We start from the raw sequence: 18,674 nt of genomic DNA, 5'->3' as shown, positions 1-18,674 counted from the left end.
CCTGTCCACCTCCCACCTGTCCACATGCGAACTGTGCATAGGCCTGGCCAAGGGTCACCGTGGTCGAGTATTTGCTGAGGGTCCACACTCCAGATCCTGGGCCTGCTGCTGCAAGGAGGTAGAGTCACTAAGGGCCTATCTACACTTACCTTTCCTATGCTCTTTCTAGGAACCATCCAAACTGCAAAGCTCTGCATCTGAGGCCCCCCCCCCCGGTGAAAACCTGCTCTTTAAAGCTCAATCTGAGCAAAGAGCAGTCCATGGAAAACCCAAATTGGCGTTTGCTCTGATTGAGTGCTAAGGAACAGGTTTTCACAGGGTAAGCTTTTTTTGGGGGGGGGGGGAACCAACCAAACCCCACACTCGGACACAGAGGAACAGTGCAAAAGGGAAGAGTGGATAAGTCCTAAGGTAGAGGGGCCCATGAAGATGTCTTGCCCAAGGACCCTCCCAAACCTTGAGCTGACACAGCCCAGCCCATCCTCTCTCTAGGCTTCTTTGGTGTCTTAGTTATGTTTTCCCCTTGGGTCCTCTTTTCTTTATGTCTGCTGCCCTTCTTTCTAGCCTACTACCAGCTTTCTCCTGCTTTTTTGAAAGCCATCTTGTCTATTGACTGGTCTTTCTAGAATACAGCTGTTCCTGTTCCTCCTCCTCTTAAGCACCCTCTCCCTGAGTAGCCCTTTACTACTCCGGTTCCATGTCTCCAATAGTACTTTCCTCTCCTCCTTATTGTATGTATCTCCAAATGCGGCAGCTAGACTGGTGACTGGGAGCAGCCACCAAGACCACATAACACCAGTCTTGAAAGACCTACATTGGCTCCCAGTACGTTTACAAGCACAATTCAAAGTGTTGGTGCTGACCTTTAAAGCCCTAAACGGCCTCAGCCCAGTATACCTGAAGGAGCGTCTCCACCCCCACTGTTCAGCCTGGACACTGAGGTCCAGCGCTGAGGGCCTTCTGGCGGTTCCCTCACTGCGAGAAGCGAAGTTACAGGGAACCAGGCAGAGGGCCTTCTTGGTAGTGGCGCCTGCCCTGTGGAATGCCCTCCCATCAGGTGTCAAAGAAATAAACAACTGTATGACGTTTAGAAGACATCTGAAGGCAGCCCTGTTTAGGGAAGTTTTTAATGACTGATGTTTTAATGTATTTTTAATCTTTTGTTGGAAGCTGCCCAGAGTGGCTGGGGAAACCCAGCCAGATGGGCAGGGTATAAATATTATATTATTATTATTATTATTATTATTATTATTATTATTATTGCCTGCTTTGCATCCTTTCTCCAGTCCCCTTGCCTCAGGGCTCTCTGTTCCTCAGCTCCTCTTTCTCCTCAACCCTTAGCCACCCCATCCCCTCTGCAAGGCTTTCACCGACAGAATCTGGAGTGCAAATTGCTTTATTCTCCAGAGTAACTGAGTGGTCTGAACCACCACCTGCTCAGCCCCTCCGTTGCAGAGGACTCACTCCTACAAGCACAATATGATTCTAGAATGTGTTACATAAATGGAACTTAGGAGTCTTGAGCCATTTTCCAAAGCCTTATCACTTTCACATGATATGTTGAAACAGATTGCATTTGTGTTATGGAATGGTAGTGCTTACAGTTCTGTACTCCTTTGGATTGAATGGTTTGAGAGCCATTGAACAAAAAGTAAAAAGAAAGGTAATGCTTGCCTCCTTGTTACTTGATTGGGAGGAAGTGGTTAATATGTGCCAACACAGACATTAATTGCACATATAGCTGGTTAGTAAGGGTGTCCTTTTTCCAAGTGCTTAGATGAGAACGAGAGAAATATGCCTAAAACTACTTACAAATTATTATTATTATTATTATTATTATTATTATTATTATTATTATTTGTGCCCCGCCCATCTGGCTGGGTTTCCCGGCCACTCTGGGCGGCTTCCATACAAACCAAAAAGCACTAAAATATCACACATTAAAAACTTCCCTGAACAGGGCTGCCTTAAGATGTCTTCTGAATGTCAGGTAGTTGTTTATCGCTTTGATATCTGATGGGAGGGCGTTCCACAGGGCGGGCACCACTACCAAGAAGGCCCTCTGCCTGGTTCCCTGTAGCTTTGCTTCTCGCAATGAGGGAACCACCAGAAGGCCCTCGGCGCTGGACCTCAGCGTCCGGGCAGAACAATGGGGGTGGAGATGCTCCTTCAGGTATACTGGGCCGAGGCCGTTTAGGGCTTTAAAGGTCAACACCAGCACTTTGAATTGTGCTCGGAAACGTACTGGGAGCCAATGTAGGTCTTTCAAGACCGGTGTTATGTGGTCTCGGCGGCCGCCCCCAGTCACCAGTCTAGCTGCCACATTCTGGATTAGTTGTAGTTTCCGAGTCACTTTCAAAGGTAGCCCCACGTAGAGCGCATTGCAGTAGTCCAAGCGGGAGATAGCTAGAGCATGCACCACTCTGGCGAGACAGTCCGCGGGCAGGTAGGGTCTCAGCTGCATACCAGGTGGAGTTGGTAGACAGCTGCCCTGGATACAGAATTGACCTGTGCCTCCATGGACAGCTGTGAGTCCAAAATGACTCCCAGGCTGCGCACCTGGTCCTTCATCATAGATGATTTGAAGTTCACATTATATAGGCTCTTGATCTCTTGCTTTTGACACTTACTAGTGTAAGTCCTGTTCTGTAAGGCTCATCAGATTTTAAACTGCCTCAGTTGGCATTGCACCCCTCTTTTTTCCATGTAGCTCCATTAGCAGTATAGTGGTACCTCGAGTTAAGTACTTAATTCGTTCCAGAGGTCCGTTCTTAACCTGAAACTGTTCTTAACCTGAAGCACCACTTTAGCTAATGGGGCCTCCTGCTGCCACTGTGCCGCTGGAGCCCAATTTCTGTTCTCATCCTGAAGCAAAGTTCTTAACCCGAGGTACTATTTCTGGGTTAGCGGAGTCTGTATCCTGAAGCATATGTAACCTGAAGCATATGTAACCTGAAGCGTATGTAACCCAAGGTACCACTGTAGTAGTAAGTCCTCAGCTGAGCTGACCATCATGAAATGAGAGGCTGCTGTTTGTATGTATGTCTTGCCTGCTGTGTGACAGGCATAAAGCAGTCAGATAGAGATAGCAGGATCTTTAATGCTAGATTTGTTATGCTGCATTGTTACCTAATTATTAATAAACAGTTAAATTTATTTTCCCCCTCTGTATTATATAGGTATTGGTGGTAATCTAGTGGCAATTCAAGCAAGCAGAATTTCTACATATTTACATTTACATAGTGTTCCTGGAGAATTACCAGAAGAAGCCAAGGGTTGCTATTATCCATGCCGGACATATTGCGGTACAGGTATGTGTTATGCATCTCCCTTTAATGCATAATCCCATAATTAGACGGCTGCCAAATGAAGAAATGCTAGAGATTTAAGAGATAATTAGTCTCAGAAGTTTGTCTAGAAAGCATTTATTAGGAATTTCTGGAACCTTTTCAGACCTTAGTATTTGATAGGGATGAAATTACTTGCCATCAGTGGACCCAACATTCCTAAGGAAGTCAGAATTCCTCCCCCCCTCCTCCTCCTCCTCCGTTTCAGGTCCAGTCTGGTTAATAATGCCATCACTGAAAAGTTAGCCATAACATACATATGTAGTCATTCTTTGTGTTTGAGCAGCAACTCTGAAATTTTCTGACCACATGGAGACTTAAAAGAGTGGTCCTAACCATGTCTTCTCAGAAGAAAGTCCTACTGAATTTATTGGGGCTTATTCCCAGGTAAATGGGGTTAAGATTGTAGCCTTAGACCATTGAAATTAATGAACATGATCAAGTTAGTTTTAATATGTTTATTCTCAGTAAAGCTTGGTTGAATGCCACCCTTAGTATTTTTAGAAGCATTGTAAGATTCTGATGCTTGCTAGAAGGAAGTTAACTATAGAGGAGTAAGAATTTTAACATTTTGCTTCATATATATATATATATATATATATATATATATATATATATATGATTAATTTTTAATAGTTTTCTGGAACTTATAGGAGCTGATTGGTTAAAACCATAGGTAGGCAAACTAAGGCCCAGGGGCCGGATCTGGCCCAATTGCCATCTAAATTCGGCCTGCAGACAGTCCAGGAATCAGCATGTTTTTACATGAGTAGAATGTGTCTTTTTATTTAAAATGCATCTCTGGGTTATTTGTGGGGCCTGCTTGGTGTTTTTTACATGAGTAGAATGTGTGCTTTTATTTAAAATGCATCTTTGGGTTATTTGTGGGGCATAGGAATTCTTTCATTATTATTTTTCAAAATATAGTCTGGCCCCCCACAAGGTCTGAGGGACAGTGGACCGGCCCCCTGCTGAAAAAGCTTGCTGGCCCCTGGTTAAAACTAATCCTAATGGTATTACTACCAAAGAAAGGTTAACATATTGTATGCATATCAGTACTTGTCAAAAACGTGATTTTTCTAAAGCACTAAGCTGACCATGTTATTATTTATTCTTATTTTCAGGAGTAAATAATAAATCAGCCCAGGTTCTTCTACTCTTGGTGATTCCTGGACATTTAATTTTCTTATATACTATTCATTTAATGAAGAGTGGTCACACGTCCTTGACTCCAATCTTCATAGTGGTATATTTGTTCACAGCCCTTTTACAGGTAAGGATAAAAATATCTGAAAATATTATTATTAATGTCCAAAGACTGTTACATTTAAAGTTTGTTTTCAAACATTTTAGACAGAACAAGCCAATACCTTTTTCCATTATTAATCCATCTGGGGTGTAATTAGTTGCTATGGCGCACATCAACTTTTGCACCTTTAATTTGAAGGATTCTTGAGCTATTGTTTTCTCCCCACACCTCCAACTGCCTTACTTCCTTTTGCTTTTTTATGATACTTGCATCTTTTGGTCAAGACAAACATGTTTTTTGTTAGAATTATTTAGCACCTGAACTGCAATTCTTTCTTACTTAGGTTGTATTAGGAATCTGTGTAGCATTATGGCAGGAATCATATTGTATGAAAATATTCCATCAAGTTCTTTTTATTTTTCATTCTTTTTCTGTTATTAACAGAGCAGTCGTCTGTCTTTTAAAATGACATCTCTGTTATTATTGTTTTATTAGCTGTACTAGCATTCACAAACCTCATTGCATTGCCAGTCAGGCACTGAAAAACTGTAAGCTGTGCACACAATGGCTCTTTTCACTCTCCATCTTTCACTATTCATATATGTTGTTTTGTGGCAGCTGTGGCAGCCCCTTATACCAGCAGACCTGGGTAGCAATGATGAGGATAGCTTGGCATTTGAGTCCTTTGTTTCATTACTCATTTATTAAGATGATAGGTATAGTTCAGGGTTAATTTGCCCTCCAATCCTAATTTTGTGTGCGTGCCTAAATAACTGCCTGCACAGCCGAGTGGTATGTCTGCTGACACATGCTGAGGTTATATACTAGGCTGCAAGTCTTGCAGTCATCAGAAGCATGTCTACTCAGAAGTAAGTTCCATTTAACTGAATTAGATTTTCTCCAAGGTCTGGCAGGGCAATCTCATACATGTTTACTCAGACCTAAGTCCTGTTTGGTTCAGTTAGATTCCTTCCTTGTAGCTTAGAACACAAACACACACTTAATACAATAGCCTCATTATTAGGTTTTTTTTTAATTTCTACCTTCTTCTCACATATATAATCTCATCGATACACCCCCTTTTTTTAGCTAGCATGACTGGGAAATCTCACTAGCAGTTATAGTCCAAGAGTCCGGAGTGAAATCATTGTACAAACAATTTGGTTGCTTAAACATCTTTTGAAAGTTGTGGCCTCTGGGGAAAAAACCTCACCTCCCAGTCCTAAGCCCCTATAGGGCCAGTCAGAGAGGATCATTTTGAAATTCAACAACAGATATTACTTGGTTTATCCACGTATGTTCTCAGGGAATTATTGGGCTACCACTCCTAAGCACTTTGGCAATCACTTGTAAGACTATCAATTTTGAAGGTGCTATGACTTTCGTAAGATATGTGACTAACAGGAGTGGTCAGTGAGGAGGGGCAGTGGGCACACCTGGCCTTCCGGCAGCAGAGTCACTGCCCCTTCCCAGGATGGGAAGGTTGGCAGGGAGGTCAGTGCTGTGCAGACGCATGGGCAGAACCAATCTGGTTCTCGCACAGTGCTGACTCTGCTTCCTTGCCCCTGCCCCTCTCGCTAAGTAGTAATGCTGCTGCTAGGAGGTCAGGTATGTGGCAATACCCTTCCTCACCAATCACTCCTGTTCAGTAAAAAGGTAAAGGGACCCCTGACCATTAGGTCCAGTCGTGGCCAACTCTGGGATTGCGGTGCTCATCTCACTTTATTGGCCAAGGGAGCCGGCGTACAGCTTCTGGGTCATGTGGCCAGCATGACTAAGCCGCTTCTGGCGAACAAGAGTAGGCACACGGAAACGCCGATTACCTTCCCGCCAGAAAGGTACCTATTTATCTACTTGCACTTTGACCGAGCAATGGGAGCTCACCCTGTCACGGGGATTCGAACTGCCGACCTTCTGATCAGCAAGTCCTAGGCTCTGTGGTTTAACCAGCAGCCCCACCCTACTCCTGTTCAGTACCTTATGAAAATTACTCTCATTTTAATTATCAAGCAAATGAGTTGCATGTCAACACCTTCAGCAATAAAGGTTTCCAACATAGCTCCATTAGTACAGCATTATTGTTTGTTTTTTTCATCTTCATATTGAGGCCACAATCTGTATCTTACACCACCTGCATTTTAGCAAGTAAGCTGAAAGCATTCTGTGTTTGAAACTGAAATTAATTTTTCCAGAAAGGCAGAATAAATATATGCCCCAAAGCAACAATCAGTTATGAACTTCCCCCAGTGTGAGTTGATTTGATATAGCATTGCTTTGTCCTGTCTAATTCATTATTCATTCAATTGATTTTAGGGCAAACCTCTGCAGTTCTGTATTTGCATTTTCCTTCCGTTGTAATGATTATGGCAGCATTCTGAACCTGTTCTTTGTGTTAGGTTAAAATTGCTTCATTAAGGAAAATGTGTGACTTTCTAGACTTGAAAGTAGGCATTAATATGTTCATTTTTCTTTTAAAAAAGTGTTTCCTAGTGAATTGACCTAACCTATCAGACACAGTTACAAAATAACAGTAGAATTAATGCAGTCAATAAATTTCTCTTGTCTCATTCTGGTCTTTGTAAGTAACTCTGAAATGATATCACACTGGAGGGCAGAAGTGTTAAGAGAAGTCCTTTCCCCAAGCAGCTGTTTTAGAGCTGCCAAACCCACCACTCTCTATTCTATATATAGTAAAATACTGTTTTGATCAGTGTTTGACCTTAGTTTGCTATCCTACTGGTTGGCACAGGACTGCCCACATTACTATTAAAGGGAACAAGTGGAACCTGCAACCAAATGTTTCCCTACATCCACACTGTCTAACAGAAGTGCTCCTGTTCAGGGTTCCAGCCAGCCAGACATTCCTCCAGACCACTGTTCACTATTAGGGCTCAGTTAAGGCCAACGCTTTGTTTCTTTGTTTACATTTATAAACTAGCCCACATTCTATAGGATCCCAGGGTGGTGAACACACATAATAAAATCCTTAAATGCTTAATTTAAACACTACTACAATCATTTAAAAAAAACAGTGAAAATAATTTAGTGTCAAAAACATTCACACCACTCACAGTCTTCCCCTAAATCCTTCATGAACAGATGTGTTTTCAGCTGTCACCTAGTGAAGGGGACAGCCCTATCATTGTAGGGAGGAAGTTCCACAATGTGGGGAAACCACAGAGAAGGCCCTGTTTCCCCATTGCCACAAATGAACCCACGTTTGTTGAAGGGACCATGAGATGGGCCTCCACTGGAAATTGAAGGGAGAGGCATTGCATCAAGAAGATGGGTCTTGATCAGCTTAGGGTTTTGTGTGTTAAAGTCCACACCTCGAATGAGGTTTGTTTGCGAATCAGCAGCCCATGCAAGGTTGCACAGGACTTGTGTTACGTGATCTCTTCTTGCCACACCTCTCACAACATGTGGAGCTCCAGGTTCTGAACTGTTCCCAAGGATAGCTCCAGGTAGAGCACATTGCAGTAGTCCAGGCAGGAGGTTAGCAGAATGTGGTCACTCAAGGTCCAGGCTATGTCTGACTAGGAAGGTTGTCGCCGGCAAACCAACCTAAACTTAGAAATAGGTGCTTCCTAACCACTGAAACCATCTGAGCCCCAAATGGTGAAACTGGACCTCAGAGTATCCCCAGCCTACACACCTGCTCCTTCAGGGAAGTGTGACTGTCAAGGACAGATCATCTTCCCAGTTCCCAGACAAAAGAACTGCCTTCTTAAAGTACTCATGTGTTATCAGGATTCAGTCTCAATTTTCTGGTCCTTATCTAGCCCATTGAAGCCTCCAGGCATTAGTCTTGTACCTGCCCAAAAGAGTACAGCAAAGAGTACAGTTTACATGCCTACCTCATATAAACAGGCAGGCAGTTCCAAAGTGTAGAAGCTGCCATGCTAAAACATGGATTTCGTAAAACTGTGGAATGAGTACTACATTCCAGGTCTGGGACGCGGGTGGCGCTGTGGTCTAAACTACTGAGCCCCTTGGGCTTGCTGATCAGAAGGATGGCGGGTCGAATCCCCACAACAGAGTGAGCTCCTGTTGCTCTGTCCCAGCTTCTGCCAACCTAGCAGTTGGAAAGCACGCCAGTGCAAGTAGATAAATAGGTTCCGCTGCGTCGAGAAGGTAAACAGCTTTTCCTTTTGCTCTGGCTTCTGTCACAGTGTTCCATTGCACCGGAAGTGGTTTAGTCATGCTGGCCACATGACCTGGAAAGCCGTCTATGGACAAATGCCTGCTCTCTCAGCCTGAAAGCGAGATGAGCGCCGCAAACCCATAGTCGCCTTTGACTGGACTTAACCGTCCAGGGGTCCTTTGCCTTTTACCTTTACATTCTAGGTCCTCAGCTTCCTACATATAAAGCAACTTCCTACATTCCTGAACAGAAAAATAAATTTTCTGTGGATTTCAGTGGAACTTATGTGCAACTATTTTTTTTCCTGGCTAAGAGCCTGACTATTTTAAAGAATATTAGATACTTGGCACAATATCAAAAAAACAACTGTACCAATTTTAGTAACGGAACACTGCGGCCCCAGGTACAATGCACGATTCCCTCACAAAATGTGTTTGCATCACAAGATGAGTTCAGAGGTACCCTGAAGATTTCTATAATTTAGGTGGCATAAAATATCTATTACTTCTGTGTAATATATATATGGCATATATTATTGGCATGGTTAAACAATATGTTCTGCTGAAGTCCCTATTTGTTGAATTAACTTGGATCCATCTGCAATGCTGGAGTGGAATACAAACTATTCTCAAAAAACGTTATACGTTCAAGTGATTGATGTATTCTTTATAAAAAGGACAAACTTCTCTGAGACAGCTGTATATATGATTGAACGATATTTTTTTTTAGAGAAAATAATAATAAAATACAGCCTGCTTGAACTATATTCAGCTGGGTATAAAGAAAAAGGCTTCATTTTCAGACTTGTCAGCCATCATCAGACTGAAGGCCAGACTGGAGTAAGGAAGCCGTCAGTTTTGTGATTCAGGGTTTGTGACTTTCAAAGGCAGCCTCTGTACTTCGGGTTCCTGCTGAGCCAGTAAAGAGCGCTCTGGAATTTTCACACCTCCAAGGCAAATCTCAGAACACAGTTGTGTTAAGGGCTCTGGGAATAAACAAGTAATGGGAAACTCTAGACATTATTGCCCAATAAATTTGGCAGGGTAAAATAAAATTGATTGTATCCACTAAGAATCAAAATTGTTGTTGCCCTGCAAAACAGCACGTTTTGAATATTCCTTCTCTTGTATGTCAGAGAATTCATTAGATTAGTTGCCAGCCCTTCTCTGTTAAAAACAACACTCTGTTTAGACCCCTGGCAGTTAAATATCATTTGGGAACATTTATCCCTTAAATTGGCTTAAAGCAAAATTCGAAAAGCAGATGGTGATACATTTTGAGAAGAAAAATTAACAAAAGCATAATAAGAGCACATTTGTGTTGACCGTTGTTGCTTCAGCTATATAAAGACAGCCTATTATCTCTATGTTTATTGCCCTAATGAGACTGTTCTAGTATCCTGACAAGTGAGGGCCACACTTACTTTTCCTCCACTCTTTCCAGGCACCATCTGCACATTAAAGCTCAGTGTCAAAGCAGCCTATTTTTTGCTCCAGAGTTTTCCCTGTGAAAACCCACTTTTTGAAGCACGATTGGAGCAAACGACAGTCTGCAGAAAACCTGAATTGACATTTGCTCAGATTGAGCACCAAAGAGCAGGTTTTTGTGGGGGAAATGCTTGGACACAGAGCTTTTAAGCATGGATCTGTGCGTGGAAAGAGCAGGGCAAAAGATAAGTGTGGATAAGCTCTAACTCTTCATGTCCTGAATATTTTTCTGCAAGTCAGCTGAGCTAGGATATTTGGCAAACCTTGCCTAGGATTCCTAGTTAGGGAGAAGAGGACTTAGCCATGAGTCCCAGTTTGGACCACATGACAACCCAAACTCTGCATGGTCTGACTGACTGTGTCGTGAGAACCAGTTTTACCATTTGCAAAGCCGATTTAATGTGTAGAAATCCACTGTTTAAACTCACTTTCTGAGGACTAACTGTATGTTAATGAACTACTATCTGACTCAATCTTAAGACTGAGCTACAGTTTAAATCTAATTCCAGTTCTGGACTACATTAGTTACTCAACAACCCAGGTTTGGTTCTTGTTCATGTTTTTAGAATAGAGATGTACAGATCTGATATATTTTTGATGAAAAGTGAAATAATGGGAAAACCTAGATAAACGGATCATTGGTCCAGAGTGTTACTCAGTGTGAAGGACGAATGAACCACATTAGACCACAGCATCACTAGTTTTAGAGGCAGTGGAGATGTTACGTGAGATAACAAACTGATATTCATAACAGGAATAGAAAAGCACGGAACATAAGGGAGACCAGAACTGGGCAGAGTTCCAGTGGGTTTCTGCTAGTAATTGTGCCAGTTCTCTTTTCCCACCAGGGAATAGAATTGTGCGTGACTGCAGTCAAAACAAAAAATTTAGTACTACTTATTAATATTGGTACCAAATTGGTGCATATCTTATAAATGGAAGCTTAAGGCAAGGCAGAAGTGTGAGTTGTATACACACAGACTCACTTCATTGGGTTTTGGGGTTGGAAAATATAAGGAAGTATATTTGTGCTGTCTCCTTACATATTGTCCTAAACCGTAGTGTGTGTGAACAAGCCACAGCAAACCTCAGGCTCCCACACGCCACCTCTCCACCCCTCATGTTGCTGAAAGGAGTTCAAAACTTTGCTTCTGCTTCTAATTCATCACTGTTTGCTACATTGCCTGGACCCAGAACTGTGGTTAACATTAACTATGGTTAACTTAAACCAGACAGCATCAGAAACCATGCTTTGATGTTGCCTTGTTTTAAACAAGGCAATATTAATATTAATATTATTTGTTAGTCTGGACAGCGCAACCAAGCACTGTTAATCAGAAGTGGAAGACAGTCAAGGGGAGGGGAGAGGAAGGGGCACGGCTCATTGTGGTTTGTATTATGCTAAACCATGGTTTAACATAATGTTCAAATGTGGCCGGCTTTTGGTTCTTTACGACAATAGGAAGGCAGAAAAACCTACATTTTGTTGTAATATAAATATTTGCTTTCCTTCAAGTTTGCTTTCCTTTTCTACCCAAGGACAAGCAACATTTCAATCACCTTGCCTCCAGTATTTCTCTTTTCATACCCCACATAGCTGTTTCTCAAATGTCCTGAGCAATCAGGAATATATTTGAATGTGAAACTTCAGTTTCGAAAGCATTTTTAGATAAATGACACAATGGTATGTGCTTTAGTTAGCTTAGACTCCTCTTTATTAGAATTTCTAATAATTATTCCCCCCCCCCTCAAGTAATGCAATCTCTGCCCAAATGCCACTGCATGTTCCCACTTGTCACATCTGTTTCCAGACTCTTTCCCACCCACTCTGGTCCTGCACAACCTTCACAACTTTGGTCTTGGCAGAGGGGGGCAGATTTGCCTTTGATCGCCTTGCTAATGTTGTGGTGCTGGCCAACTAAAAGAAGAGGCCCAAATTATAACAATTCCCCATGTAACGTTGTCTTCCAGGATACTGTGTGAGTGTCTGGAGGCGGTTGGAGGATGGATGGCGGCTAACAGATTGAGGTTGAATCCTGACAAGACAGAAGTACTGTTTTGGGGGGACAGGAGGTGGGCAGGTGTGGATCCTGAATGGGGTAAATGCACCCCTGAAGGACCAGGTGCGCAGCCTGAGAGTCATTCTGGACTCACAGCTGTCCATGGAGGCACAGGTCAATTCTGTGTCCAAGGCAGCTGTTTATCAGCTCCATCTGGTACACAGGCCTATCTGCCTGCGGACTGCCTCGCCAGAGTGGTGCATGCTCTGGTTATCTCCCGCTTGGACTACTGTAATGCACTCTACATGGGGCTACCTTTTGAAGGTGACTCAGAAACTGCAATTAATCCAGAATGCGGCAGCTAGACTGGTGACTGGGAGCGGCTGCCGAGACCACATAACACCGGTCTTGAAAGACCTACACTGGCTCCCAGTATGTTTCCGAGCACAATTCAAAGTGTTGGTGCTGACCTTTAAAGCCTTAAACGGCTTCGGTCCAGTATACCTGAAGGAGCATCTCCACCCCCATCATTCTGCCCAGACACTGAGGTCCAGCGCTGAGGGCCTTCTGGCGGTTCCCTCGCTGCAAGAAGCCAAGTTACAGGGAACCAGGCAGAGGGCCTTCTCGGTAGTGGCACCTGCCCTGTGGAACGCCCTCCCACCAGATGTCAAAGAGAAAAATAACTACCAAACTTTTAGAAGACATCTAAAGGCAGCCCTGTTTAGGGAAGCTTTTAATGTTTAATAGGTTATTGTATTTTAGTGTTTTGTTGGAAGCCGCCCAGATGGGCGGGGTATAAATAAATTATTATTATTATTATTATTATTATTATTATTAGTCACGTTTATGTCTTGGAGCCCAGAGATGGACAGTTTCTGCGGGAGGGGGATGTGAAAGACTGGCTCTCTGCCTGCTTTGGTAAAAGAGGAGCTGCCTCAAAGAATCTGACAGTCTCTTCCAAAGAAAACATGTGCTTTCAAATATATTTGTTTGGTTTGCAGAGAGGAGCACACCTAGCACATGCATAATTAGCTGAGGCTACAGAGCCGCCTTTTCAGCAGGGAGATGTATCTGAATAACTTATACATATTTCATAATGGAAAAAGGGACAGAAAATTGCTAATTTGAAAACCATATGGTTACATCTTAAAAATTCTTTTGTAGTACAAATCAAAGGTAGGGATTCTCTTAGAAGTATTAAATTATTTCAGTGTGCCTAATACTGTAACATCTAATTTTCCATTTTATCTGTTTAAATAATATTTAAGAAAATGCACGCTTTCAAAATGGTATTTGAAACATTGAGTCTGTATACCAAAAATCACAGTGGACGTGCCCGCTTTTTAAATTGTTTTAGACTCAGGAAATCTTTTGTGTGTTTTGATACAGGAACAGTTTGGGTTATAAGTCTTTATTTCCTGAAGGTCCAAATTGATTTAAATCTTAATCTTGTCTATTTTTTAGCCTACAGGTAATCTTTGCAAAATACATAAAGAACCATGAACTCAACCTTTCTATTCAAATAAGTTAGTAGAAATAGTGGATTTCAGATGCTGCCATAGATATCATGTCAATGTGATTTATATATTTTTTTCATTTTGCCATAGGTGTTTACATTGCTATGGATTGCTGACTGGATGGTTCACCACTTCTGGAAAAAGGGAAAAGATCCAGACAGTTTTTCTATCCCTTACCTTACTGCTCTTGGTGATCTTCTTGGAACTGCCTTACTTGCCATGAGTTTTCACATTCTGTGGCTCATTGGTGATAGAGATGGAGATGTAGGAGACTAATAATGCAAACAAGCACACTAGCTGATCCCATTAGATGAAGATGACAAACAGGAGACAACCACTTGGCTTACCATTTCATCTGAAGAAGGACTTCAAAACAGTGGTTGAATTTGGATATTATGGTAACTTAAAGGTGGCACTGATATCAAATCGCCTTAATTTTAAAAGGGGGGGGGGGCGTGGAAGTGTGAAAATAGGCTTTAAATATTTTTTACACTGCAGGGGAGTGTGGCTGTTTCTTGCTGGCCACAGAAAGAGAAAGGCCAGCCAGTATTGTACCAAGAAACAAAGTCCAGAAACGTAGTTTATGGGCAGTTAATAGCAGAAAGATGTGACTTAACCACTGATGTGTCTCTTCATCACAAATTTACTTTTCAGTGAACAGCCTGACTGCATTTCAACTTATAATGGGTTCACAGTTAAAGTTAAATCTTCTGGAATCAGACACCATTTGCTAAATAAGTAAAACAGATGATTTGTGCATGTAATAAAGAAAAGTTCGAGCAGGACATTCTACAGGGTATTCAACACTCCTTTTTAGTCGCAGGTGAGACAGAATAAAGCAGCTTCTATTCCAAAAACTTGTTTAATCAGCTGAAAGTGGGAAAGAAGTTTCTAACAGAGATAACTCAGTACTATCATGCATGGACATAAATGTTGTATTAATGATTGTATTTTAAAAGGTTCAATGGCACAGTTTTAAAATGTTCAATTTTGTCTTTTGCAGTTTATTGTAAAGTATTGGAAATTAAGAAGAAAAAAGTGGGGCTTTTGATATGTAATTATGGGGGAACTGCAATATAGATCCTGAAGAGAGAGAACTGGTGAAAGGGTGTGTTTTTTTAATTTAAGAAATAGTCGAAGAGAAAGAAACCGAGGACAAATTCAGCCATGTAGTTCTGTCACAAAGTTCCATCCAGCAAGTGGCAGCTGGAATTTTAGTCTGCAGTCCTGTATACTCTATACTCTTACTTTTTGGGGGTAAGCCCTGCTGTGCTCAGTGGGACTTGCTTCTGAGTAAAAATGTGTGAGATTGCTCAGGGCTTTTTTCCAAATGATCATTGGATAGAGCAATCCTATGGAAGCAGGGGAGGGAAAAGCTCTGGCAGGTCTATTCTTTAAGAAGTTTCTAGCCTTTAAGAAGAGCTAGTCTTTAAGAATCTCTGGAAGATATGGTTTATACCAGCAAGGACAGGAGGTCAGAGAGAAAATAAGCACGCCAGTTCCAGAGCTGGTATATTTTCGCTCCATTGTTGGTGGGGTGGGTAATGTCAGGAGATGGAAGGAATTTGGATCCCAGATCCATCCCTAACAAGTCCCATCCCTCCCTGCCCCTGTCAGAGCACCAGCTGTGGAGGTTTCTACATCTGCAATGAGGAAGCCTCTCAGGATGGTCCTCCTCTGCTCAGGTCTCCAATGTCCTATAGTTCCTGGAATAACCTCGCAGGGAGCATAGGATCGTACCCTTACTGCGAAAATGATTGGGGTTGCTACTCTAACATTCTGGAGGATTCAGGCATCTTTCAAATCAGAACAGTGCTATTCTAAAGAAATAGATTTCTCCAGCACTCAAACTGGGGGAGTTTCATAACTGATAATGAAATAAACCAGAATAGTTTGGTCTGAGAAAATGTCATTGCCCACACCCGGTATGTCAGTTGTGTGATGCAATTAGTGCTTTGTAGAATGTGATTATGTGAGGATCACAGGTACCTGTTGACTAGTGCCTGTGGCACACTGATAAAGAAATGAATAGCTCCCATTGTGTCTGCACCATTTCAGGTTTTGTGTTTAAAAATACCTGTAAAAAAACCAACACATTTTCCCATTGTAGTATGGGAACTCTCAGGCAGGTTGCAGTCCTGAAATTCATTTGTGTAATGCAGCTCTGCAGCATTATATGTTATATCCCAAACTTTACAGTCCTTATCGCTATTTATGTAATTGGAATGTGGGGATTTATTGGGAAGATTACTCAGTTTATGGTTGGCTTTGTGTGCTGCCTTGGGTGTTCTATAAACGAAGCAAATAACTTTTTAAACCAGGGCAATGCAACCGCTCCGCCCTCCACAAACCACAAATGTGGCCACACAAGTTTAATTGTAATGAATGGGCATTTTGCACTTCCCATTAGTATCAATGGAATTTGCACAAGGTGGATCCCTTTTCAGATATCCAAGTTACATCCAGTTGATTTATTTGAAATGTGGATATGCAAATTAGGCAGTGAAAGTTATGTACGTGACCCCAATTTTCACGTGCTGACTTTTATTGATATAGCCAAAAAAAAGTTCATAGGCCTAGTTGCTCGCTGAGTACCCTCATCTTCAAAGAAGTTCAAGATGCTGGCAGCTGTTTGGCTTTCTAATTGAAACCTTACGTGAATAACTTTCCCCACACATTAAAAGCATTAAAAGCTTTTGCATAATTATGACCGGACTGCTTTGCTGCTGGAATTGCAAGGCTAGCACATAAAATAATATTTCAGAATTGTGAAGGAAAATTGGACTGTCCTCTAGGTTCCCTTGTTCCCCTTAGTCTGTATTAGCGTTAATCAGAATGGTACATTGTCTGTAGTACTGTAGATAGCACTCCTATTCATTTTGTTTTAAAAAGCAGTTGGTGATAACTCAGAATCCTTTTATTTGGGGATATAGATCTAGAAGCAATTAAGCTTAATTCTGGTTGAGCTACCTTTATGTGGAATTATGGTCTGATGAAAAATATTTTAATGTTTGAAGAGGCTATGGAATTTTAAAGTTTTTGGAACCAAACCCACATAGCTTCTGAGAAAAATACAAATAAAATTTCTTCTGTTTTTAATATATCACTATCCATTTAGTGTATGTGTGCTACTTTAATTTGTTTGGGGCTCCAGATTTGTGTATGCCGGTGCCTAAGGTGTACTCAATATACCAGACCAGAATAACATTCTGTCATACTACTTAAATATAAGGATATATACACATATATATATATATATATATATATATATATATATATATATATTGGAAATATAAGGAAAGGTAAGCAGTAATTGCCAGGGGACGTGTGTGTGGCAGCACTAGCAACCTCTAAACCAGGCATGCATGTCCAAAGTCTGTTTCAGGGGCCTAATCCGGCCCGCTGGTCGGTTTAATCCGGCCCCTGTGGCAGTTTATTTCCTGAGGTAAAATCCTAAAAGTACCTCAACAACATCAATCCTAAAGAAAAGCTCAACAAGTTTGGGGCAAAATCATAAAAAAGCTCAAAAACTTCAATCCTAAAAAGAGGTTAACAACTTTGGTCGGCCCTCACAGCCCTTCACTTCATCAAATCCGGCCCTCTTTGGAAAAAGTTTGGCCACCACTGCAAACCATCTGCCATTAAATGTACACAGGCATTATGTGTGAGGTGGGTTTTCAGGTAGAACATTAATGCAAAGACTACCTTTTAAAAGACTCATGCAAGGACTTGATTTGGCCATATTGTACTTACTGTAAAGTTCCCTTTATATTAGAACCCTACAGTTCTCTAATAATTATTTTACAGCTTGCTGGTGCCCTGCAGAAGAAGGATAAGATGCAAAGGTTGGGTCTTCTTCTCTGCCACTAACCTCTTCCACAAACGCACAAGCTTGGCTCAGTTAGTGTGACAACTGATAGGTTCATTCTTGTTCCCAGTTATGACCACATATCCAAAGGAGGACCTGAGCAGGACAGGAATGGGGATGTGTGCTGCGGTGCTCTGAAGGTCCCTGAATGTCTTGAGGAAATCAGTAGAAGCAGCGTGTTTCATCTGCAATTGCTGTTAGCTAGAAATATTAGGTCTTTCATTTGGTACTGAATGCTGGGTGTGGCTGACGCTTAATACTAAAAGGGCCCAGAATAGCATACAACACAATCATATGAGATCAGAGAGACCACTGATAAATGAACCATACCCAGCAATCTTCCTAAGACGTTCAAGGTTATTTTATTCCTCCTTTTGACGTTGAAGAATTTAATTTTGATTCTAGGTCTAGTTGCAAACTATGTGGTGGCCTAGATTATGCCAATATTATAATATATCCATAACATATCTTCATGGTCACACCATAACTTTGCTTTATGTTGGCCTATAAACATGTGGTTTGTAAAGACTTGTTGGTTCATGTCCTGGGAAATGGTGGCCTTTGGATGGATAAAGATGGTCATGGCAACCAATGGAGTGCCTCCCTTTGATATATCATGAGCGTCTGGTTTATCAAAGAATTGGGGTGTAAATAAGAATTGATTGCCACAACAACTGGGGCACTCTTCAAGTTGGCAAAACACCATTAAGACATGCAACAGAATAGCACAGAGAATAGATCAGGTTTTCTTCTTTGGTATTGAAATTGTACTTTAAACATTTACATGTCTTAATAAATATTTAGAAGCTTTTTCACCTAAGAGCTTATGACATTACATTAATGTTTAATAGATTACAACTCTACAATTGCAGCACACTTTGCCACAATTAATATGCAGCTCTGGGAAATGTTACACCTCCTGAAATTGAAATGGAGCTCACCGTGAAGTAATTCTCAGGCATGATGTGATAAGGTTGACAGCATGCTTGCATCACTTTTAAACCACAGTTATGCTTAGCTTGTGGGACACTAAAGTAAACGGTGATCTACTCACTGGCCTTG

General features: G+C 41.6%; 1 protein-coding gene across 2 annotated transcripts in view; it reads left to right on the top strand.

Moving 5' to 3' along the window:
- SLC41A2 (solute carrier family 41 member 2) overlaps positions 1 to 16,853 on the top strand; it is a 41,960-nt gene extending 25,107 nt beyond the window's left edge. For both annotated transcript variants that reach the window (XM_080971723.1, XM_080971724.1), the window contains exons 9-11: positions 3,180 to 3,311; positions 4,472 to 4,620; positions 13,835 to 16,853. In XM_080971723.1, coding sequence (XP_080827849.1) covers positions 3,180 to 3,311; positions 4,472 to 4,620; positions 13,835 to 14,020 — 467 coding nt within the window. In that variant the 3' untranslated portion in view covers positions 14,021 to 16,853. The remainder of the gene's footprint in view (positions 1 to 3,179; positions 3,312 to 4,471; positions 4,621 to 13,834) is intronic.
- Positions 16,854 to 18,674: the final 1,821 nt, after the last annotated feature.

The sequence above is a fragment of the Podarcis pityusensis genome (genome assembly GCF_964106645.2).
Source record: "Podarcis pityusensis genome assembly, chromosome: 10".
NCBI lineage: Eukaryota > Metazoa > Chordata > Lepidosauria > Squamata > Lacertidae > Podarcis > Podarcis pityusensis.
This window is presented reverse-complemented; position numbering and strand designations above follow the sequence as displayed.